At 40.8% G+C, this 26,107-nt stretch overlaps 1 protein-coding gene across 2 annotated transcripts in view; it reads left to right on the top strand.

Annotated features, from left to right (window-relative positions):
- BACE2 (beta-secretase 2) overlaps positions 1-26,107 on the top strand; it is a 99,453-nt gene that overhangs the window by 66,647 nt on the left and 6,699 nt on the right. The window contains exon 9 of one of the 2 annotated variants that reach the window (XM_019745755.3): positions 17,102-18,849. The exons of the other annotated variant lie outside the window; for it this stretch is intronic. Coding sequence (XP_019601314.2) covers positions 17,102-17,355 — 254 coding nt within the window. The 3' untranslated portion in view covers positions 17,356-18,849. Of the gene's footprint in view, positions 1-17,101; positions 18,850-26,107 lie in introns of those variants that run through there. 2 annotated transcript variants of the gene reach the window in all.

Below are 26,107 nucleotides of genomic sequence, written 5' to 3'. Positions count from 1 at the left end.
ACTTGCTTTTATAGCTCAACACTACATTTTTGAGATTTTCCATGTAATGACTACTAGATCATTCTTTTTGACTTCTGTATGGTTTTCCATTGCATGAATATGCTCAGATTATTTACCCAATCCCACCTCTATTAACATTTGGGTTGTCTCTAATATTTGCAATTATAAGCAGTACTGTGGTGAACATCTTTGTGCTTGTGAATGAGATCTTCTGGAAACGGAATTTCTAGATGATTCGGTGTGCCAGTCTTCTTTGTTACTGCCTACTGTCAAATTTGTCTACAAAGTAGCTAGACCACCAGAATTAAATCAGAATTTCCACTCCCTCAAAGTATTATCATAGTTGTTTTGTTTTTGTTTCTTGCCAGTCTGTGTGTGTGAAATAGTATCACAGTTTAATTGATTTCCCGAGAGGACTTAACTTTTCATATGTTTATAGGATGTTTGAGTTTTCTTTCTGATGGTGAATCTTTCTATTAACAACTTTGGCGTGTTTTTCTACTTGTCTTTTTTACTGATATATATGAGATATTTATATATTTGAGTTGTTAATTTTTCAGGGTTATGTGCATGGCAAATATTTTATAATCTCTCTGTTGTTTATTTCACTTGTTTTTGGTGTCTTTTGTTTACATTTTCTCTTAAATTTAGTCAAATAAAATTTACTAATCTTGTGGCTTTCACTTTGTACTTATTTAAGAAATTCTTTCTTAATCTAAGAAAGTAGAATTGTTATTTTTAAGATACCATATACTTTAAAATCTTTTTCTTCTAAAATGTGAAGTAAGGCCCTAATTCTTAAAGGATAGTTCATTTTCTCAGCATCATTTATTGAATAATTTCCCCTCTGATTCTTCTCAGTATTTTATTATGAAAAATTTTAATATACAGAAAAGACTAAATATAATACAATAATGTCCTGCATAACAACCAACTAGATTTAATAATTTTTAACATTTGCCATATCTCAGTATATGTATATTTGTTTATATGTAGTTTTTGCTGAACTATTTACAAATAAGTTGCAGATACCATGATATTTCAATCCTAAATATTTCATTGTGCAATTCTTTAAAATAAGGACATTTTCCTATATAACCATAATACTATAATGACACCTAAAAATTAACAATGTTTGATTAATATCATGTAATATCTTTTTTTAAGGCCAGTTGTTTTATAGAATATATCATGTTCAGATTTAGCTGAGTATTTCCTAATGGTAGCAGTTAACATGTCCGTTTAACCTCATATGTCCTTGAACTTGAACTTTGTTCTAGAGCAGGGGTGTCCAAACTGTGGCCCGCGGGCCAACTGCAGCCCGCAATCCATTGTTTATTGGCCCGCAGCAAATTCCAAAAATATATTTAGTTTACTTAAATAAACCAGGTGAGGCAATACGTACTTCACCTCGAGTGAGTGGCCCGCTGTTTGTGTATTTTACCGAATATGGCCCTTGGTGAAAAACGTTGAAAAAAGTTTGGACACCCCTGATTTAGAGTCTTGATTAGCTTCAGGTGAAAAATTTTTTGCATGGTACCTGCTGAATTTTAATAGGATCTTTGTCATGTGCCGAGACCTAGGATATGTCTGGGTCTATTTCTGAGCATTCTGTTTGTTCCATTGGTGTAGTTGTCTACCCTTGTGCTACACCACATGGTTTTCATTTCTCTAGTTGTAGTGAGATGTAATACCTGGCAAGGGCTAGCTCTTCTCCTATTCTTCTTTAAAATTGTCCTAGCTGCTTTTGTCCTTTTATCGAGCTTGTCAAGATCCCTAAAGAACAAACGCTATTGGGATCTTGATCAGAACTGCATTGCATTTATAGATTAACTTGAGGAGAAATTAGATCTTTACTGTATGAGTCTCATCCCCACCAATATGCTAACTATCATTTGTTTAGATCTTCTCTTATGTCCTACACCAATCTTTTATAATTTTCTCCAGAAAAGACTTTACACATATACTTATTACTAGATCCCTCTTAGCTCTTACTGTTACTATAAATGAGATTATTTTAAACTGTATTTCTAATGGATTGTTTGGTATCTAGGCATGTGGGGGGGGTTTTTTGTATATTAATTTTCTATCCACCCACCTTCCTGAATTCTCCCTTTTAAATTGTTGTTAGAGTCACTTGAATTTTCTATGACAACAGTTATATAATCTAGAATTAATGCAAATTTTATCATTTATAATATTCATAACTTTTCTTTTTGTAAAACCTTTAGTGACTATTGACTAGAAATGGTGATGATTGACATTTTTGGTTTTTTCCTTACTTTAGTGGGAATGCCTATCATATTTCACCACTAAGCATGACACATGGAGTAGGCTTGTGGAATTCCTTTCTAATCCTCAGTTAAGGGACTCTCAGTTTGCTGAAATTGTTTCGTATAAGTGGGAGAACTGTTTGATAGTTTCTACTAATGTGAAATATTCCTACTCTATGACCCAGCAGTTTCACTCTTATGTATATACAAAGGATAAATGAGTGTGTATGTCCACCCCAAAACTTGACCAGAAGCAGCTTTATCCATAAAACTAACTATAGTACTACATAATTACTAAAACTAACTATCATTTTCATCTAACTAAAAACAACCCAAAGTCGAACAAAGGAGAATGGATAAACAAATTGTCATCTATCCATTCAGTAGAACACTACACAGCAATTCCCTTCCACTATAGAATGTACCTTAGGATTTCTCTTATAAACATGTGTGAAAGGTAAATTTTATTTTGCCCCATCTCTTGAATCATAATTTAAGTACGTATGAAGTTCCAGGTCGATCATTCCCCTTAGTGTTTTGAAGATGCTATTTCGTTGTTCTCTGGCCATCGTTATTGCTGATGAAAAGACCACAATTAAGGGTCTGTGGTTGTACCGTTAAGGGTAATCTGTTTCTTCTCTCTGCTTGATGTTGAGACTTAACTTGAAATGTTTACTGTTCTGAAGTTTCACCATGCTGTATCTAGATAATAGGTTATTCTTTTCTCATCTTGCTCAAAACTCATTGTGCTCTCTGAATCTGCTAATCATGTTGTTCGTCATCACTCCTAGAGAATTCTCAGCTGTTACCTCTTCTACTCTGGCCTCACACACATTCTTACTAGTCTCTTCTTCTGGGTCTCCTGTGAGATCAATTTTGAGATTTCTTATTATTTTCTCCATGTCCCATGACCTTTCATTCCTATTTTTCTTTCTTTATCTTTGCTGCATTCTGTGTAATTTCCTCAGATACAGCTTATATTGCCCATTCTCTCTTCAGCTGTGTTCGTTCTATTTAACCTATTCGGTGACTTTTTAATTGCATTGACTATATTTTTCATTGCCAGAAATGCTATTTTATACTTTTTTAAACATACTGGCTCATTTTTCATCGAGTTGTATAATAATTTTGTATTTCCTTTATCTCCATTATCATTCTTAATTTAATTTGAAAAGTTGACTAGGTAATATTCAGAAGCTACAACGAATTATATAGTGCCCCACTCCCGGAGAGGTAATCATATGAGTGCATAAAGAGCTCCCTCGTTATTATTTTTTGTGAGCCCTGTGATCTTCTATTATATGGCTATTCCCTAATTTATTTAACCAATCCTTATTGGTAGACGTTGAAGTTGTTTCCAGTCTTTTGTTATCACGGTGCTGCAGTGGATACCATTTATAAAGGTCTGCTCCCACTTGTGAAAGGATACCTCTAGGCGACCTTACTTGAAGTAGAATTGTTGGGTTAAAGGTTATAAGCATTTGTAATCCTGATGAATATTGTCACCTTCCCTTCCATAGAGGTTATACTTGTTTATATCCAACTACACCAGTTCTCAGGCAATGGGTACGATGGCTTGTTTCTCTTGGCACCCTCACCAACATGGTGTTATTACATTTTGGAAAATTTTGTCAATCTGATAGGTAAAAAATGTTATCTCAGTGCTGTTTTAATTTGTTCTACTTTCTATGGGTGAGGTTGAGTTTCTTTTCATATTTCTAAAGGCATTTGTTTTTTCTTTTCTGTAAACTATGCACTCATATCTTTTTCACATTTTTTTTCTGTTGGGTTTTTAGTTTTTTGTATTTATCTGTAGGCGCTCTTTATGTAATGGAGAAGTTGGCCATTTGGAGGAAAACAACTACAATTCATGTCTCAATTGTAAATAATTTTTTAATTTATAATGAATTTTAATATAAAATGTTTACTTTCATGTATTTAAAATATATCAATCTTTTGCTTTAAGGCTCTTCAGTTTATGTCACATTTTAAATGGCCTTCCTCATTATAATTCTATTGTGATTTAGTCATATTTTATGTCTGAATATTATATGGATATGACATATTCATATATTATTCATTTTATATTTGATTGACCTTAGCATAGAATGTATGGATTAAAACATCTTTCCCCAAGATGACTACCCCATTGCTCCTGTAACATTTCTCAAATAATTCCTCTTTTCTTCACTAATTTGAAAACCCACTGCTACATACCCCAGCTGGAGTCTTGAGGTTTGAAGGCCCCATTCCTCATGGGAGATTCTTTCTGTTCTCCTCACCCGCCACTTCTCAGACCGCACACAGTCAACTTTCCATGTTGATAGTTTTCCAGCTCCTTCCACCAATGGACCAGGATTGCACTGGTGTCTCGGCTCTAGGGTCCATCTCCTTGGTGCTGGGGTCAAGTCTTCTGTCCCCTCCCCCCACACACACACCGAGGCATGGGAACCCCAGCCCTAGGGTGTATTTCTGGGCTCAGCTACATATTTAAAAATTGGGAATTTTGTTTTATCCTCATTTCTATGTGTTACGGTTGGAGGAAGTTCCCCCTTTGTGCCAACAACCAGCACCCGATGAAGCCGACATCTGTGGGAGCCGCCTTTGTCTCCCTGTGTCTTTTACTTTAGTTTTCATAATAATCTGTGTTTGATAGACAGCACCTGGTTTATAAGCTTAGGTGTCTCTGGAAGGGCTGGGACAAGGTGGCACGAAAGCAGTGAGTGGGAGCTCTTTGAAGTCTTCTGGGGAGCTTTGTAAGTACTCATGGTCCATATCCTCACATCCTTTTTCAGCCAGGATATATCAGAATGGTGGTGGGTGGGAGGGTGGTGGGTATTTTGGGAAAAGATCCCCAGATGCTCTGTTATGCTGCCCTGCCGCTTTTCAATCACCCCCCACTCCTATAGAGAGTCACTCTTCTGGTGTTAGATCAGAGCCAATAAACAAGGTGGCAGTCTCGGTGTGTAATGCAGCTGACCAACCTGGGTCTTCAGCCTACAATCCCACACATCTGAAACAGATATTGGAGATTGGAGCCTCTGTGTTGCCTGAGCCAAGTGTCCTATAGCTGGAAAAATAATAGAGTGTTAAAACTGACAACTCTCTTAATGTATCCAAAGCTTCTGAAATACCACCCATCTCTTTTTATAGATTGAGACATTTAGCACCCAAGCACTGTGTAGATTTCAGCTTATACAACTGGAGACACGCCGTGGATTGTGGCAGTCATTTCACTGTGAATTTCCTTTGCTGCAGGTTGAAAGTGGATCATCTGGTCCATGTTCATGTTTAAAAATAGGAATGTTAGCTGTTAACAGAGTTTCAAAGATGTGCCTCTGCCGTCCAGTTAGAATGCACTCAAAAGCTGCAAAGCCACAGGCCCCAGAGGCAGAGATCAGGCGGCCCTGCCTCCTTGTTTGATAGAAAACCCTGAGGCCCTGATGGCAAGTGGCTTGCACCTGCTCGCTGACTATGATGGCCCTGGGTGCAGATCGCCTGTCCTGTGACTCCAGAACACTCAGCTCAGAAAACATCTCAGTACCAGGGAGTCGATGGGGGTGGGGGAGGGGCAGTTCACTATGTTTTGTATGTTATGGCGGGAAAAGACTCAACCATTTTAATTTTTAGAGTTGGTAAATTGACATAGTGTCCTCAGGCCCTCATTATCATCTGGATCCTGACCTTCTGGGGCACAAGACAGAGAAAACGCATAGTCAAAATTTTAACCCAATACACTGATGATAGAATTCCGAGTAGCAATATGATCACAGGTGATTCTTCTGAAGCAGTGACTTTACCCCCCAGGCGTGGTGCTGTGTGTTTCATTCACTTGGTTATCTAAGCAACAAGACGGTGACTTGTCAGTGCAGTGATCACCATGTACAGATGAGGAAACGGAGAAGCAAAGAAGTAACAAGACCAAGATAACACAGTTCATAAGAGGGAGCTGGGATCTGAACCGCAAAAGTCTGTCCCCAGGTCCATGCTCTTACGCACTGCTTAGTCTAGCTTCTCATAAATGAATGCAATTTTAAAAATCTAAATCTGTTCTCTGAATTAGTAGTGTGTGTAATAAAGGTCCAGTGAATGGCATTCCTAGAAAATATACTACAGACGTAATTTTAAATCAACTTTTCTTTCATATCGAGTAGCTAGTTAGCCAGTGTGACAACGCAGGTGTTTCTAGGTTATACAGTATGTCTGACAACATAAATTGGTGCTAGTTTTAATTTTTTTTTTTTAATGTGTGACTTTTCTGATTATAAAAGTAACACATGTATATCGAGGAAAAAATGATTTTGTTGGGGGTTTTTATATTATTGTGTGTATATATAGTGTTAATATATTGATATATATAGCATATGTGAAAAAATGTATAACTCGGGTGTTCCACCTAAAAGAACAATACTAAAATTGATCCCCATGTATTGAGCATAGGTGGAGTTGGTTTCGTGTTTCTTTTTTAACCTAAATGCGATCATATCACATGTGTTGTTCTTTGACGTACTTTTCTGACTACTTGGTGCTTTTGATTTTTAACAGCTTTCTTAAGATATAATAGGGTACAACTTAATAAATTTTCTATGTATTTGCACCCCTGAAACCCTCACCACACACAAGACCATAAACATTTCCATCAAACCCCAAAGTTTCCGGGTACTTTTTTCTTCTGCCTTCCTTGCAGCCCTTGCTGACCTCCCTGGGTAACCAGTGGTCTGCCTTCTTTCACGATGGATAAGTTTTCCCTTTTTTAGAATTTCATATAAATGGAATTACAGTGTGTATTCCTTTTTGGTTGACTTCTTTCACTCAGCCTAATTACTTGAAATATATCCATTTTGTTTCATGTATCAATCGTTCATTCATTTTTTTCTGCTAAGCAGTGCTTAATTGCATACCTAGCTATACCACAATTGCTTTATGCCCACTCACCTGTTGAACTTTGGGGTTGTTTGCAAGGGTTTTGGCTATTTCAAATAAAGCAACTGTGCACATTACTGCAGAAGTCCTTGGACACGTATTTTCATTTTTTCTGGGTAAATATCTAGGAGTGGGATGGCCGGATCACATAACAGGGATATGTCTCACTTCCTGAGAAACCACCCAAAGTTGGCTGTATCATGTTATATTCCCACCAGCAGTGTGTGAGAGTCCTAGTTTCTCTCCATCATCACCAACACGTGATATAGTGAGACTTGTTCATTTTACTAGGTATTCAGTGTTTTCTTACTGTGTTTTTTGGTTTTTTTTTAATTTGCGTCTCCCTAATGGCTAATGATCTTGAGTGTCTTTTCATGGGCTTCTTTGCCCTTCACACATCTTCGTTGAAGTGTCTTTTCAAATTTTCTTGCCCACTTTTCCATTGAATTCTTTGCACATGATTGAATTTTCAGAGTTCTTTATATTCAGAATACAAATCCTTTACGAGAAATGTGACCTGCAAATATTTTCTCCCAGTCTTTTCCGTCTCTTAATACTGTGTTTCAAAGAGAAGTCCTTCATTTTGATGACATACCATTTTATCAATTGTTTTTCTTTTATGGATTGTGCCTTTTGGTGTTGTAGCTAAGAAATTGTTTGCCAAATCCAAGGACATGAAAGTTTTCTCCTGTATTTTCTTCTACAAGTTTTATAGTTCTAGAAATGTGTTATTTAGTTTCTAAATAATTAGGAATTTTTCCAGACATCTTTTTGCTATTGACTTATAATTTAATTCCTGTGGTCAGAGAACTTAGGTGAACTGAATCCTTTTAATTTTATTGGAATTTGTTCTGTGGCCCATAATATAGTCTATCTTGGTAAATAGTCCGTGTGCTCTTGAAGACTATGTATATTCAGCTTTGTGGCTGGACTATTCTACAATTGTCAATTAGGTCAAGTTGGTTGACAATGCTGTTAGGTGGACTATATCCTTACCCATTTCTGTCTACTTCTCTATTACTGAGAAAGGGATGTTGAAATCTCTGACTACTTTTGTGAATTTTTTTTGGTCTGTTTCTTCTCAAAGTTTCATCGTTCTTGTTTTGTGTATTTTGAAATTCTTGTTAGTGCATAAATGTTTAGTATTGTTGTTCCTGTTTATGAATGTAATGTTTTATCATTATGAAATTGCCATCTTTATCCCTGGTAATACCCTTTGTCCTGAATTGACACGAATATTAACATGCCACTCTGCGTTTATTTTGATCAGCATTAGCATGGTACAGCTTTTTCCATCCTTTGATTTTTAACATATTTGAGTATTTATTACTTAAAGTGGGTTTCTTGTAGGCAGCATATAGTCAGGTCTTTCTTTTTATCTCATTTGACAATCTCTGCTTTCTCGTTGGGGTATTCAGATTGGCAGACAACAGCCTGCCAGCCAAATCTGGCATTTAGCCTGTTTTGAACTCAGAATGCTTTTTGCACTTTTAAAGTGTTATGTAAAAAAAAAAAAAAAAAAAATTTAAGAATATAATAAAAATCATATGTGACCCAAAAAGCCTAACATTTTCTATCCCATCTTTTATAGAAAAAGTTTGCCAACCCTGCTTCAGACTATATTTAATGTGCTGGTTGATATGGTTGTGTTTAAGTCTACCGTCTTGCTATTTGTTTTCTCTTTGTCTCATCTGTTCTTTTTTTCTCTTTTTCTACCTTCTTTTGGATTGAGTGTCTTTATTTCTTTTTATCTCCTCGGCTAGTCTATTAGCTGTAACTCTCTGTTGTGTTACTTTAGTGGTTGCTTTAGGCTTTATAGTATACACCTTTAATTTATCTCAGTCTGCCACTTCATACAGTAAGAGAACCTACCACAGAACACTGCCATTTCTCCCCTCTGCCATCTTTGTGACACACTGCACTGATTCGTATGTTATAAGCCATCCAACACATTGTTATTATTCTTGCTTTAAATCCATCATCTTCTTTCAGTATTTACAGTTATAAATAAAGGTGTTATAACTGCCTCTGTAGTTATCATTCCTGGTGTCAATCATTCCTTTGTGTAGATGAAGGTTTTTTTCCATGTCATATTATCTGCTGGAAGGGCTTCCTTTACTGCATTTTATAGTAAAGTGGGCTATGATGATCTCTTTCTTTTTTTCAGCTTTATTGAGGTATAACTGACAAATAAAAGTCATATATATTTAAGTGTACAACTTGATGGGGTTTTTAAAATAATTTTTAATTTTTCAGTTACAGTTGACACACAATATTAATTTCAAGTGTACAACATAGTGATTAGCTTGTATATAACTTATGAAGTGATCACCTAATAAATCCAGTGCCCATCTGACACTACCCATCGTTATTATAATATTATTGACTCTATTCCCTATGCTGTGTGGGGTAGAGGTACAGGGCATGCCAAAGCCAGATGCTGCTTGTTTGGGTTTTGTGAACCTTTGAAAGATTTTAGGACAATCCATAGCATTTATTGTATTCTTCAGTTTTGACTGGTTCTTTTTTATGTTTCCTATCTCTGTTTTTATGTTCCCTATCTCTTTGTTGAAGTTCGCCCTAAGATCATTGAACATCCTTATAACCAGTGTTTGGAACTCTCCATTTTGTTTAGTTCATTTTCTGGAGCTTTGATCTTGTCTTTCATTTGGGACATGTTTCTTTGTCTCCCTATTTTGGCTGCCTCCCTGTGTTTGTTTCTATGTATTAGGTAGGGCTGCTACCCTGTTTCCCCAAAAATAAGACCTAGCCAGACAATCAGCTCTAATGTATCTTTTGGAGCAAAATTAATATAAGACCCAGTATTATATTATATTATATTTATATTATACCATTATATTATATTATATTATATTATATTATATTATATTATATTATATTATATTATATTCGTGGTCTTATTTTACTATTAATTTTTGCTCCAAAAGACGCGTTAGAGCTGATTGTCCAGCTAGGTCTTATTTTCGGGGAAACATGGTATGTTTCTGGGTCTTGGTAGAGTGGCCTTATGTAGTAGGTGTCCTGTGGGGCCCAGTGGCACAGTCTTCTTAGTCACCTGATCCAGGTGTCTCAGGTGCATCCCTTGTGTAGGTTGTGGTGCCCTCCTGTTGTAGTTGAGGCCTGGCTGCTGTTGGCATGTCAGTAGGAGGGATTGACTCTCAGGCTGATTGGTTGTGAAGTCTGGCTGTGACTACAGTGGAGGAGCTGTTGTGTAGGGACTGACCCTGTGGAGCAGGATTTGCTTTAGTGGGGCTCTGGTGCCTGCCCGGTCTGCCCTTTGGGTGTGTCATTTGTGGAGGTGGTTGGGTGGTTCTCTCCTGTGGTCTGAAGCTGGCTACTGGGTGTGTTGGTTCTGGAGCCTCTTGGGAGGGGCTCTGGGTCAGGCCAAGGTCAGCTGCTGCCTGTGCTCTGCCTAGGGCCACTTGGAGTGAACTACAAAGTGATCTGCCAATGGTTGCCACTTGTGCTGGGCTTGGAGGTGCCTGCAAGAGGCTGAACTGTGAAGTGAGTCTGGCTGTCACTAGTGGGTGTTTCGGGCTGCTCAGCAAGAGGTACAGGGCACCCCAAAGCCAGATGCTGCTTGTTTGGGTTTTGTGAACCTTTTAGAGATTTTAGGAAAGTCCGTAGCATTAGCCAAGACAGTCCATTTGTATGGGAGAGCCACTGGAAGCAATTCGGGTGGGTGGGGTGGGGTCCCAGGGAATCACCTGGGTGGGGTGAATGGTGTTAGTGATGTTGATGGAGACTCAGAAATGGCGCTCGCCTGCGTCTGCACACTGGGCGGGGGGAGAGCTCAACAAAGGAACAATGGCATCTGCCAGTAGTTCTCTATCTGGGAGGAAGCCGCCCCTCCAGCCCTTGCTCTGAAGCCAGACAATTCAGTTTCTTCCTGTATGTCCCTGGCACCTTTTGAGCTGCTGCCCCAGCTCTGGAGGTCAGAGCAAGTGAGTCCGTCAACGAGTAAGACCATGTGTGGGCCCTTTAAGAGGAGCACCTGGGACAGCAGCCACCCTGTCTCACTCAGTCACAGTCTCCACTGGTTTTCACAGACAGAAGTTGTGGGGACTTCTCTCCCTGGCACCGGAACCCTGTGCTGGGGATCCTGGTGTGGGGCTGGGACCCCTCACTCCTCTGAGGGGAACCTCTGAAGCCGAGATAGCCCTCTTGATTTTTAATGGTCACATGTGGGTGTGGGGCCAGCCTGTTTTGCTTCTCCACCCCTCCTATCAGTCTCTAGGTAGGTGGCTTCTTCTGTATGTCCTTAGAGGTAGGTCTTCAGTTCGGCTAATCTTCAGGTTGTTCTCAATAATGGTTCTGTAGTTTAGTTGTAATTTTGATGTCCTGGGAGCACAGATTTACCTATTCTGCCTTCTTGACCAAAAGCTCTTGATGCTTTGATACAAATATGCATTGTAAAATGATCACCACAGTCAAAGTAATTAGCATACCCATCACCTCACATAATTACTATTTTCTTTCTGTTTTTGTTTTTTTTTTCTTCCTTCCTCCCCCCTCCCTTCCTCCCTTCCTTTCTCTCTTTCTCTCTCTCTTTCTTTCTTTCTTAGTTGTGAGAATACTTAAGATCTACCTTCTGATCAAATTTCTAATATACAATACTTTATTGTTAATTATAGTCACCATGCTGTACATTAGATCTCTAGAACTTATTCATCTTGCATAACTGAAACTTTCTACTGTGACCCACATCTCTCCATTTCCCCTCACCTCAGCCCCTAGCAACCACCATTCTACTCTCTGCTGTTGAGTTCGACTATGTATTTTAGATTCCACATATAAGTGAGATCATGCAGTATTTGTCTTTCTGTGACTGGCTTATTTCACTTAGCATGGTGTCCTCCAGGTCCATCCATGTTGTCACAAATGGCAAGATTTAAGGCTGGATAATATTCCAGTGTGTGGGTATCTGCTTGTGATGAATTCTTTCAGCTTGCATATTTCTGAAAATGCCTTTATTTTATCTTTATTTTTAAAAGATAGTTTTGCTTGCTATAGAATTTAGGTTGACATGTTTTTCCCCACAGTACTTTAAAGGTGTTGTTCCACTGCCTTATAGCTTGCATTATTTCTGACATGAAATCTTCTCTAATCCATTTTGTTCCTTTGTACAAAAATTTTTCTCTCTCTGCTTTTTAAATTTTCTCTTTATCAGTAGTTTTCAGCAATTCATTGGTGTAGTCTACTCCATATTTCTTGTGCTCTTTGAGCCTCTTAGATCTGTGGGTTTATAGTTTACATCAAATTTAGAAAATTTTTGTTCATTATTTCTTCAAATCCTTTTTCTGCCTCCCACCCTCTCCCCTCATTTGTGTATTCTGATTACATGGATGTTTAGCCACTTTAAGTGGTCCCACAGTTTACTGATGTTCTCTATATTTATTTTTTTCAGTATTTTGCTCTTTTGTATTCCATTTTGTATGGTTTCTGTTGTGTTTTCATGTTCTTTTTTTTCTGCAATGTATAATCTGCCATTAATACCATGCAGTGTGTTTTTCATCTCACATTACACTTTTTATCTCTAGAAATTTGACTTGGATCTTTTGTTTTTTTATAGCTATCTCCAGGTAGAGAGTGTGAGAATTGAGTTGAATTGTTGGTGTGGGAACCACCCTCCTCCAAACATTGAAATTGGGTCCAGGAACCCAAAACTGTGAATACTTTTGTATCCTTACAAATATACTTGAGATTTGTTGTTGGTAAGTTAAGTTACTTAGAAAGAGTTAATCCTTCTCTTGTTTGTAAGTGTCATTAGATGGGATCAGAGTAGTGTTTAGTCTATAGTTAATTTTTCTATTTCAGAGGAAAGACCCTTAGTACTCTTATGCCCTGTTAATTTGTTTTTTCTCTTTCATTGTGGGAAACAGTAAAATGGAAACAATTGGCAATAGGCACTATTCTCAGCCCTATATGTGAGCTCTAAGCACTTTTCCTTCTAATCCTTTCAAGTGCTTTTTTCACTGGACTTCGCTTATGTTCTGGTCAGCACTCAGCTGAAGGCTCAAGGGAGTCCCTCTCTGATGATATGTGGAATTTCTCTCTGTGCAGTTGTCTCCTGTCCATTACTCTTTCTGCAAACGCTTAACAGCTTTTCCTACCTCTGTTACCCCAACTCACGGAGGCTGCCAGTCCCGGCCTGTGTCTCCCTTTTCTATGCTACAACCCGGAAACTTTCCCACATCAGTAAGCTGGGCAGTTGTGGGGCTCGCTTTATCCATTTCCCATCTCTGGAATTACAGTCTCTCCTCACCCAATTTCCAAAACCTGCAGAGTCTTTTTTTTTTTCCATACATTTTGTCCAGTTTTTATTTTAGTTATTTTGGGTGGGAAGGTATATCTGGTCCTTCTTACTCCGTCTTGTCTGGAAGCAGAAGTGGTTTCAAGTGATATTTAATTTCTTCAAGACTTACTGGATTAGAGTATTGTCTTTGCACTAAGCATTTTTCACTCTCATAATTGTATTTGTTAAAGTATCTATAAAGCAAATAAAATTTTAAAAACAAAATGACCTACTGTGAAAAGACATTTACAACATAAGAAAATTTTTGCCATATAAAGGATTCTTACAAATCAATGAGAAAATGATAGAAATGATAGAAATATAAGTGGCCATTGAGTATATTTTTTAAATGGTCCCCCTACTAGTAATCAGAGAATTGTGGACATTATGATCTTGTGTTGAGGACCATCGTTCTTCCTTGTATTTGACAATGCTGGTGAGAGTGGGCATTAGGCACCCCCATACCACGTTGCTGAGCATAGATCCTGGCTTGGTCTTTCTTCTGGATCTTTTGTCAGCATATATCCAGGTGCTTAAAAGGTACCATACTATGACCCATAATTTTACTTTTAGTAACTCATTCTTAAAATCTTAAGAATATGAGCAAAGATTTTGGCACAAGATATTTCATACATCAGTGTTTATAATGGTAGGGATAGTGAAAACTACTTTAAAAATCATAAATAAGAATTGGTAAACAAATTGGGGGCTGTTCCAGTGGCTCAGGTGGTTGGAGCGCTGGCGCTCCTAAGGTCGAGGTCGCTGGTTCGATTCTCACGTGGGCCAGTGAGCTGCGCCCTCTACAGCTAAGACTGTGAACAACAGCTCTCCATGGAGCTGAGCTGCCTTGAGCAGCGGGAAGTCGGTGTGAGCTGTTTGCTGTGTGCTGCAGCCAACCAGCAACTGACTGCCTCAGCCAGGGGGTGCACAAGGCTCATAATGCCAGCATGAGCCAGGGAGCTGTGTGCTGCACAACTAGACTGAGAAACAACGGCTTGAACCAGGGTGTGGGGGTGTGGGGGTGTGGGGGTGTGGGGTGGTGGTGTGGGGGGTGGGGGGGAGGAATGGAGTCCCGGGGAGGGGGGGGCGGGAAAAGGGGGAAAAATAAATTTTATACATCCATAATGTTTTTTTTTGTGTGTCGTCATAAAAATAACATGGTTAAAAATTAAATGACTTGAAAAGATTTTTATCACATGAGAAGTAAAAATATAGTTTGCAAAACAGCATGTCCTACATGGTCCCATCTTTGTTTCAAAAATTGATGCTTAGAAAAAGATTATACTCTAAAATATGAATATTGATTATTTCTGAGTGTGTTTTTATTTCCTTATTTTTATTTCCTCATATTTTCAAAATGTATACCATATATATGTATTGTACTGCCTTTGTAATAAGAATAGCATTCTTTTTAGTTACTGTAAATGTTTGTTAAATGTTTGCATTTTTTATGCTACAGACCAGGGATTGGCAAGTTTTCACCACAAAGCGCCAGGTAGTAAATCCTTTCGGCTTGTGGGGCAGATGGTCTCTGTCACAGCTGCTCCCGTCTGCTCTTACAGCAAAAAAGGAACCACAGACAACATGGGAAGGAATGAATGTGGCTGTGTTCCAACAAAACTTGATTTTCAGAAAAAGATGGCAGGCAGGATTTGGCCTGTGGATGTCTTTCGCTCATTACAGCTACAGACGTTTGGGTGGGGGGGGGAGGTCTGGATTAACCCAAGGTCAGCATCCCTTTGTTCTGAGGTATTTGCAGGCTCTTGTCCCTTGTTTTTCTGTCCCTGGACACTTAGAAAAAGCCATGGATCCTCACGTGGAATCCACATTAGCAAGAAAATTTATCAATCAAGATTGTTGTTTCCTTCATGTTAAACCATTCTTTCAAGGCCATTGTTATTTCGACTCTTTCTTTCCTCAGTCCAAAAGGATCTTATTGGATAGGCCTTGGGATCTTGCAGCTGTAGTTACAGAAAAATTAAATGCTTAGCAACATGATCTTCTGGTGCGTAAATATTCATTTCTGCAATTAAATAGGGGTGCAGTGGTTAACGAGGCGTTTTTCTTCTTCCAAGTCAAACTTAAAAGGCCAAACAAATTCTGCAGTTCAGGAAGGGGCAGATAAGTCTTGTGTACCTCAACAGAATACTGATAATCCCCAAACCTGGTTGCAGAAATCATCTCAACTTCCTCCCCAGTGAGAGCATCATCCAAGAATTGGTTCGCAGGAGTCACCGGATAAGTTTTAGCTAGGTTTCTCTTTGTTACCAGCCATTGCATGAAATCAGTGTTCAGTCATTTACCACTCTTGATTCTGGACTCTGTACACTGTAGATGTGACATATAGGACAAGTGAGGGGTGCCAGCCGGACCTGGGTGGTTGTGGACCCCATTAATAGTATGTGTCAGGCTGATGTGAGGACAGTATCTATTGCAGATCTTTTTGTGTGTGGCTGTTTAATTTTTTTAAATTTTGTATTTAAGTATAGTTGACATACAATATTATATTCGTTTCAGGTGTACAGTGTAGTTATTTGATGTTTATATGCCTTACAATGTGGTCACCCCAGTAAGTTCAGCAATCACGTGTCACCGTGCAAACTTATCACAATAGCATTGACTACATTCCCCTTCACCTTTTTCACCCATGCCCCCACCTTCCTTCCTTCTGTCAACTATCAATTTGATCTCTATTTCTACGAGTCTGTTTTATTTTAGATTCCACGTATAAGTGAAACCATATGGTATTTGTCTTTCTCTGTCTGGCTTATTTCTCTTAGCATAATGCCCTCTAGGACCATCGATGTTGTCACAAATGGCAAGATTTCATTCTTTTTATGGCTGAGTAATATTCCATTGTATCTGTGTACCACTTCTTCTTTATCCATTCATCTATTGAAGGACACCTAGGTTGCTTCCATATCTTGGTTACTGTAAATAATGCTGCAGTGAATATAGGGGTGCATATGTCTTTTCAAATTAGTGTTTTCATTTTCTTCGCATAACCACCCAGAAGTAGGATTGCTGGATCATATGTTGCAGCCGCTATGGAAAACAGTACGGAGAGTCCTCAAAAAACTAAAATGAGAGCCACCATATTGTAGAATTAGAATCGACAGGAAGCATGAACGCAGGTGACTCCACCAAGGGAAGAAGCGCCCATGACTCAGGCAGGTCTGGCTGAGCTTCCGGCTGTCCACATTACTGCTCTTCCTGCTTTCTCTCACTTCCTTTCTCACCACCAGCCAATACCGCTGCCCCTACCAGGAGCTGATGCTCTGTCGTCTACAGAGCTCAGCAGCCCTGCCAGCCCCCGACGAAGTGCCTGGGGCTTCCCTATGGTCCCTTCTATAACTTGCTCTCCACCACATAGGTTCGACACCTGCATCCTTGAAATATGCTGTCATTCCATTCGCAGGGGGTTGAACCTTAAAGGCAAGCTGCCACCGAGACTCCCTCAGATGCCTGCGCCATTGCAACATGGTGCCCATGGGATGCTCTGATGAAGCATGGGATTGTCTCTTGGGCCATATGTTAGAGGTGGACTGCTCATTTCATAGCTGTGGATTTTCCCCTTCTGTCTCCTCAGAAATTGCAGGTGCTCCGGTGTCTGAAATTTCTGGGCCTTTCTCAACAGACGACATAGCCAGCAACTGTGTCCCCACCCTGCCTTTGAATGAGCCCATTTTGTGGATCGTCTCCTATACGCTTATGAGCGTGTGTGGCATCATCCTTCTTGTCTTAATCATCCTGCTACTCCTTCCGTTCCGGTGTCGGCATCTCCCTCGAGACCCCGAGGTGGTCAGTGATGAGTCCTCCCTTGTCCGGCATCGCTGGAAGTAACGAGCAAAGCCGGAACTTGATCAATCTTGAACTCAGCTACTAAGACAATTAAATTTCAAGTGCAGCAGGCAGAGGTTAAAGGCAAGGTTCTTTCCTATGTCCACTAGTCTTAAGTGTCTGTCCTGCTCTCAGATGCCTTCCGCATTCACTGTATTTTGATTCTTGATTTTAAAGCTTCCTTCTTCTTCCCTACTTCCAACAAAATGACAATAAAAAACACCTCCTTCTAAACCAAAACAGTGAATTGGGCTTCAGGCTTTATGTGACTGGTATACGAAACTGTCTAGATGTGCCACCAAATAAAAAAGCAAGATGTGGCTAATTCTCCTCCTTCCCGTCTCTGGAGAAATGAGTACATGTAGTTTATATCTCCTTGTAGCTAATGGGAACCTTTGTGCATTCGTTGCATTTAAGGGTATTTTGCGCCAGGCCTCAACCCAGATCCCAGCGGTACAAGAAGGCTCGCAATATCACGGCAAGAGAAGCAGCCTGGGGCTTGGTGATGTAACCATCCTACCCCCTTCTCAGTGGGAAACAGAGCAGCAGCCCCTTTTCTGGGTCTCTCTGTGGCCTGGATTGGAGAAAACTCCACTCAGAGGAGACCATCACCCAAAGGTCCTCACCAGCCTCTTCTGAAGATGGAAGACTTTCTGCCCATCTTGGTGGAGTGGGAAGGAAGCCTGTTCTTTTGTACTCGATCCTTCTGTCGTATTGTTGGCATAAAAGTGAAAAAAACTACCTCTGTTGCGACTCTGCCCAGGGTCCTGTACCTGGGTGGGGGTACAAGCAGCCTGGCTCCAGCCGTTGCCCTCACCTAAAAGGATCCTCGTTCCAACAGGCCAGACAGAGCAGGTGCTGAACCGCACACGAGGAGTTCTGTCGCCACGCTGGTCATTAGCTTATATGCTTACTCTTACTTAAAATTTAAAAAAAGTATTTCAATGAGAAAAACAAATTCTATTTCAGTAGCTTAGTTATTTCTTTTTCCAAGTCTTCTCCAAAGGTAGGTGGATTGTTACCTTTTTGGGAAATAGGGAAATGGCTAAATGCCCGGGAAAGAAGATGCAAGACCCACAGAGGATTCGGTGGGCACTTCTAGTTATTCCCATGCCTTGAAATCATGTGTTTCCATTTGCACAACCCCCTAGAGTCAAGCACGCTCATGTGAAGCAGCTTAAACAAATAGGATTTGTTGAGAGGTTGACCCACATGTTTCTTCCCTTTGGCGTGTCCAATCTCTGGTGCCGACGTGGGTTTGCAGTGGTATCCTTATTTGGGGAAATCGCCTCTTGCTATCATTTGAAGCCTTTGCCAGAGAAAATCAGAAACCTGTAAGTCGATGTAATCAGCCTTATATGACCTGACGTAATGAGGAGAAGGGTTCAAAGCCAGTAACCCTTCTCTCTTGTTTGTGTGCCAAGTTCAATGTTCACTTTGCTTTGCTTTGCAATGAGTTGGATATATAATAAAATTCCACTGGAAGGGCTAACTGGAGTTTCTCCTCCGGCTGGAGTGTTATTTGTGTTCAAAATAGTCTGCATCTGGATGTTTCAGCCATCTGCTCCGCTCACTGGATCCCAGGGTCACCTCCATGTTGAGGAATAGACGACCATGCCAAAGAGATACGGGGTCACTTATATGTGTCACGGTATCCTAAAAGACACTCCAGCTCTCACAGGTACTTGTGGAGAAGAACATAAATCTTAGGTGTTCTTCAAAATACAGTTCAAGCCGCCCCTTTGGGGATGGGATGGTAGGAGAAACCCTGTTACCAAAAGCTTATTTTCACATCCGGTCTCAGCTAATTGAGAGGTGATCTTTTTAAATGAATTTCAGAGTCAGGGATCTCTAGAAGTCTCATTCTCTTCTTGTCCTAGTAGCTATTTCATTGGTTCCTGTTTTGTGGGCCACTTGGCACAGAAGTGAAGGCAACACCCAGAGAAAGTGCCTTTCCCCTTGCTGTGAAAAACCTAAACCCCCGGAATAAAAAGAAGGAACTGCAGTTATGACCTGGTCGGTTTTGCTCCTTGTTTCTTCATGCAGGCTTCTTCTGTTCCATTTTCCTATGTTAGGTTTCTAAGCTCAGAACATTTCTATCAGATTCTTAGCAGGCACCTTTCCCAGAATCCATAATAGCAAGTTAGATTTCAACCTAGGGTGTTTGAATGAAGTTTGCTATAATTCTCTGTATTTCCTATCAAATCTATCTACCTTTTCATCTCTGCTGTCATTGGACGTGACATTTTAATGGAAATACTTAAATTACAAAAGCATAATTTAGCAGCAAGAATGAAATAGACAATTGAATGTGGGATATTTTCCTGGCATGCTTTGCTGCTGAAAATTGGACGTTGAGTCAAACCCTGTTAGCGACACCCACCTCCTCGAGCTATGTAAATTGAGGCTTAGCTGGGAAAACCTTCCAGGAGGCTTGCTTTGAGCAGGAAAGGAAGTCGCAACCATTTGAGGGCGTCAAAATTTTCACCGGTAACACACTGTGGAACATGTTGGAAGATGGTTCTTTCCTGGAAGAAATGCAACTTAGCATTATGTTGTCAAAACATTGTCAACTCTCTAATGGGAAATGGATACTTCTCCACAAACAACGTATTTTTTAAATAGGGCGATGCTTTATATTCCTGATGAGTTATTCGGAAGATTGAAATGAAATCCTGTCTTCAGTAACTGAAACTCAAAAAATAGCAAGAAATGAGATAGGGAGTGAGTTCATCTTTTTCCTCAGGAATGTAAAAGCCTCACAAGTGATTGGCGCCAGGTCTTCGGGCCTTTACACACACCATCTCCTTTTTCTTCTGACCCTAAAACGAGTACCTAGTGTTAAACGGATTCCTTGCATTTGACAGCAGATCCAGCTCGGAAGGATTTTACCTGATTCATCATGAAACGCAGAGGTTTTGGTCAGAAAGAGATGGAGGGGGATTATTCACAGTTCAAAATGATAAAAGTAGTTCCCAGCGAGGCAGCATTCACTCCGCAGAGCTTGGGGTCATAGATTTTGCAAAGCATTTGTTGTTTGGGGATTGCATTATCTCATTTAAGAGGCGAGAAAGTATTTCATTGTTTAATAGGTTCCCCATGAGAGTGAAAATTTGTTAATTTCCTCTCACTGGGCCCCCACGTGGTGCAGCTGCCAAACATGGTTTGGTTCTAAATTCTGGCCTCGCGCCACGCGATGTCATTGGGAATAAATCACTGCCCAACAGCCTGCTCCATCAACAGCAATAATCCAGTTTCACAGACTCGGTCCTTATTAGTGGAAACCAAATAATTGGGTGGAATCCCAGTGTGTTTTCTCTTGCAAAAACTTATTAAACTTGACTTCAGAACTGTTCAGAGGGAAAAGCTTGCCACTAAGATTTTTTTTCTTTTTTAGGAAAAACAACTAAACACCATAAAATGTAAAAATTAGGGGGTTTTCCGAAAGCAACACTAGGTATTTAGTGCCAAGAAAACTGCACACAACAGAAGTTATTGTGTACATTGCTGGTGGGTTTTAAGAATTTTGGGTTTGAATTTATGGCCACTTACCAATTAAACAAGAAACAGGAAAAATACATTTTGAAAGCAGGGAAGGAAAATAAATTATCAAAAATATGTAACCAAATACGCAGAATTCACTCTTTTGGGAAAGTAGCTTTCATTCTAGGAATCCTCAGATTTCTTTTACCCTTAAGGTTGCTGAATCAGTTGGGGGTGTGATGTATTTCACACAGCCGCAAACCCCAAACTTCAGGAATATTCAAGCTGGAGTCACAGGCCTGATGTCAGCAGAGACAAAGGAAGAGAAGGTGGCACTGACACCTTCACTGGCCCAGGATGAAGATCGCTTCATTCAAGGAACAGAATGTAGAGGATGGTTGGGACTTGGAAAATTCTAGAATCGGGGGAGGAAGGCGAGGTAAGAAATCATATCCCTTTGCCAGCAAATTACCACAAAAGTGTGGACAAGCTAAGAACACCCCAGGATGGCATAGGCAACCCATTTCACCCTGAGTTTTTTGCACAGCCTGCTTTTTAGGAATTTTCCAAAGGAGCCTCGGGATTTACAACGTGTTGCAGAGACATGCTCTGCAGTGCTATTTAGAATACCTCTGTTCTACCAAAACGAGAGATGCCTGAACTCGGCGGCAGGTCAGGGCTGTGTACTGGGAAGTTCGTAGGGCAGTGGCAAGAGGCTGGAGCCAAAGGGGCCTTGGCCATGTCCCCTTCGGGTCTGAGCATCTGAGAAGGGCTCCCGGCAGCAGCTGCCCCAAAAGTCACAATAAAAGTCGGAGGAATTTGGATGCAGCCGTTTCCATCGCAGACTGCTGGTGCAGAGCCCCACAACTTCGTACCACACTCCCTCTGGGGACACCTGCCACAGACACTTCCAGAAAGAAGAGCTGAAGGGGGACCAGGCCCTCTTGTGTCACTGCTGTCAGCCTCAGAGCCCCTGGGCAGCAGTAGCAGTGTGGCCCTTGGGCCACTGCCTCCCCGCAGGTCCATGCCATCCTGGAACTCACCTGGTGCGATTCAGTCAGTGCCATTCAGTAGGTCCCCAGGTGAGTCTAGTGAATGCAAAGATAGCGTCCAGCCTTGGGCAAGCACCCTGGTGAGACTCATCCTGGGCCAGTGAAGACAGCCTGATGCGGCGGTCAGCCAAATTTGTGGAATGTGAACGTGAGAGCAGTCCGGCCTCCTAGGGACATCAGCGTCTGCAAAACCTGTAGTCCCCTTAGTTACTAGGATTAAACACGAGGTTCATGAGGACACACACTTCAATCAACACTGTTTTCTCACCTGTCCCCAAGCTTTCTCTGCGTTTCTTATAACAGATGTTACATGCAGATGTCCAGTGTTTCTAAACTGCATTGTGCTGTGTGACTGAACAACACACCTTCTCTTAACATGTGCCCAGTCACTGCAGGCTGGGCCAAGAGGCACATAAAGGTTCCTGAAACTCAGATCCAGCCCATAGCAAGAGTGACCCCAGGGCACCTGATCTCAGGCGTCCGAGGGCCCTGTGTGTCCCATATAAAGTCTCCGGGTGCTTGTTGGCCCATCACTGCCAAAGCAATGACTCCAGGTATGTCCAGTGAGCACCTCAGGATACAGGAAGGGTATGGTGGTAAGATATCTGCCTGGCCCCTAGATGTCTGCTGGACCAAGTTTGCCTGTACCTATGGGGCAGTGCTGGAAGTGGATGGTTCCCTTTACAGATGGAAAATTATTTGTATAAGAGCAACTGGGTGAAGTCTAAATTGTCGGTTCTACACAGCTGTACCCCACACAGATCAATCTGAGTAGAATATTTTGCCAATAACGATGTATAATTATATAATTCCAAATTATAGATTTATAAATTAGATTTCACGGAAGTTGAGCCCAGCTGTCATCTTAATGGCATCACTAAAAGGAGACTTGAAACCTTCAGCACCTTTGAAACAGCCTCCTTCAGCAGCGATGTTTGTCCACAGAATTGTCTTCATTTCAGTTGGAATAGAAGTATTTTTATTCATGATGCAAACACGGCTCAGAACGTCACGAGAAGGCCAGTGTCTCCAACAGACAGGCCTTGTTCTTTCTCTGTTAAATGCTGGGTGTACAGATTGTCGAAAGTTTCTTGATTTCACTAAGGTTTCAGCTTCATTTTATCTGTTGGAGTGAAATTTCACATGAACTGCTCATTATGAGGTTAATGCTTCTGGATGAAAGTTAAGAGAACATGAAAAGGTTATCTTTTTGAGATAAAGAAAAAAATGATCACAGTTAATTCAGGATCTATTATTCTATAATGAAAACCACCACAAGTAAACTCCCTTAACTCCAGTTTCTCATACAATGTTGTGTTCTTTTTTGCTAGCGGTACCAACTTAGAACTTTCTCCCTTTCCTAGTTGTAGATGTAACGTTCTCATCAGTGAGGTTGGAAATTGTATTTAGTGCTGGAATTAGTACCAATGAGAGGAAAGAGAATAAAACATATCATGTAATAAAGATGAATGTTTGCAATTGAAAATGATGTACCACCTCCCACTTCCGTTAATTTGTACCACTAAATATATTTAAAGTTTTAAATCCCTATGTTCAGGCATTGAAAGCAGCCACTCCTTTTTTTTTCTTAAAAAGGAGGACTTTACTCCTGGATTCGTGGTGTTTCTGTGCTGGCTGGAGAGCTGCAGACCTCTCCCTGAAACAAACACTAGATGTCATGCTTCGTATTGATGTGTCTATTCCAGGTTAACAGCCTCTAATACACAACTCTTAAGTGTAACTTGTATTTCTGAAAAGGCTTCAGATCGTTTTATATTTCCCTTTTGGGACATACTTCTATTTTGAGGACACCACGTTGATTTAAATTAAAGTTGTGACAGGACCAAGGGTCGGAGTAAAGAAGTGTTTGCTCCATCTTGGAAATGACGCTACAGCCAAGTTCAAAGTACTGTGCCCTTCAAAACTGGAGTTTTCTAAGAGCATCTTATTTTTATACTTGTATGTTATTTTTATACTTGTATGTTCCACCAAGTTAATAATATATGGAAAAGGAAATAAAAGAGTTTGGTTTGAATAAAGAACACTTCCAACTTGTTGGGTTTGGAAATTTCTTTAATACTTAGTTCAAGTCACACTTCTGAAGTTACAGTCAGTGACGTGTCAGGGTCCTCCTTCCTCCACTACTTTATGTAGGTTCCTGGAAAGGATCAAGGGTCACATTGAATGCAGGGAGGGTCCCAGCTCAATTATCAAGATGTAAAATATACTGAAAATGGGAGGGAAATAAAGTATGCTAGCATGTGAGGCCCATCCTGGGAGTGGAGACAGCGCAAGCAGCAAAGATACCCAGTGAGCACACGTAAGGGGTCACAAGGATGGGACCGGGTATTCAGCCTGGCGACTGAGCATGGTCGATGGGGAACACCTGTGCAGCCCCCGCCCACAGCCACACTGCAAGGAAACTGTTCTCCAAATTCTACAGACCAGGAACCAGCTCCTAGGCACATGCCCAGGAAAACAGCCAGAACAGTGTTTGCCCTGGAAGTGGACCCAGCACTGCCCACCTGCAAAAGCAAACCTCTTTCTGTGCACCATCCAGCTGCAGTGCTGAGTCACATCGGCCACAAGCACAAGGACTGGCGAAGTGGGTCCGTCTCTAGAGAGGAGTGTGCACCAAGTGAAGCAGACATTCTTAATGGAGCTAGACATGAGCCATGAGCCATGTCCATGAGCCGTGATTTACTAGCTGCTGCACCAATCCTTAAAAAGTACGCTTCTTTCCATGACTGGACACTTTTTGTTTGACCATACCCAGACAAGGAAAAACAAGGGAGGGGTGGGATTTCAAACCATTAGGAGATGAAGCAACAGTTACTGGAGAAACAGAATAGAGTATTTGCTTTCTAAAAACGAAGGGGATAATTTGATTTGAGTTTCATTTTTGTTTTCTATGCAGGTTTATCCTATTTTTCCATCGATACACTGGGGGGCATTGCAGATGTGATTTTGCGTGCTCGTCACTAGGCGGTGCTGTTGTGAAACTTTGTGGCGTGAAATTGGTGCTTTTACTTTTTATTTTTTTCCATTCTGTGTGGCTTTCACAGGCAGCTTTTATCAAGTGTGTCAAGTATGTCATTAAACTACATCCCAGCAACTATCCAAAGATGTCCACTCCATTCATCTCTAAAATAAGTCTGCAAAATATGCTGGCCAGACGTCTAGTAAATCTTGGAGGTAATCCCCCAACGTGCATCTCCAGCACCGGCCTGTCTACCTGTCTGTCCCACAAGGAAGGAAACTGAATCACACAGAGGTGCTGTAAAGTCTCCAGGTTCTTCCTGTCAGTGCAGAATCCAGATGCAAAACACCAGCATGTCTGATGACAAGACCCGTTATGCTATCGTCTTTATAAGGTTAAAAATTGGAGATTGAAAAGAAAATTATTTTTTAAAATTAAAAATGGTGTATGCTAAAATCAAAATGCTGTGAGGGTAAATACTGAAGAAAATATTTGTAACAAATATAAGGACGGAGTTAACATTTACTGAACAACAAATTCTGGCCATGCATATTAGATATATTCTGACATTTGATCAAAACAGCCCTATCAGGTACACGGTACTAAAAGTGTTTCTTTAACCCTGGGGTGGAAGTCAGGACACAGAAAGGACAGATCCAGAGAAATCAAGGGGCACGGGGAAAGGAAGGTCTCACTCCACAGGATGACAGTCCACAGGCAGAGGTCTTAAGTGGTCACCGGGGTAAAAATAAACAAAACCAAAAAGGCCCACTGTCCTTTGCATATAAATCGCATTCAAATAAGCCAACTGAATAAAAGCATGTCTTTTATTTTCTGTATTCTGATGCTTTGACATCTGGGAGCCTGCTGACCCTGGAGGGACTGGATTCCAGGGGTAGCAAGTTCCTAGAGAGAGCAAGCAACTCACCTGGGAGCAAACAACACACCTGGGGGAGCCTTTCTAATGCAAATCAGCCAATCCTGAGCCCACCCCCAGCCACCTGCTTTATCCACCTGCTCTGTCACCCATCAGGTACCAGACAATTAAGGACGGCCCCTGTGCCCCAGAGTCTGCTGAAATTATTCAGCCTAGCCAACCTTAAGCCTCTTGCCCTGCCTCACCCATGCCTACCTGCAGAAACCACACTAAAGGCTCTTGTTCTCCCCTCCTCCTCCTCCCTTGCCCGCTGGTGCTACACTACCCAGTCCTGCAGTGATGTGGGAGTGTGGCAGACTTCTT

The sequence above is a fragment of the Rhinolophus sinicus genome, chromosome 17 (assembly GCF_057876585.1).
Source record: "Rhinolophus sinicus isolate RSI-liver-muscle chromosome 17, RSI-T2T, whole genome shotgun sequence".
Lineage (NCBI taxonomy): Eukaryota > Metazoa > Chordata > Mammalia > Chiroptera > Rhinolophidae > Rhinolophus > Rhinolophus sinicus.
The sequence above is the reverse complement of the archived record's forward strand: the minus strand, read 5'-3'. Positions and strand labels throughout refer to the sequence as shown.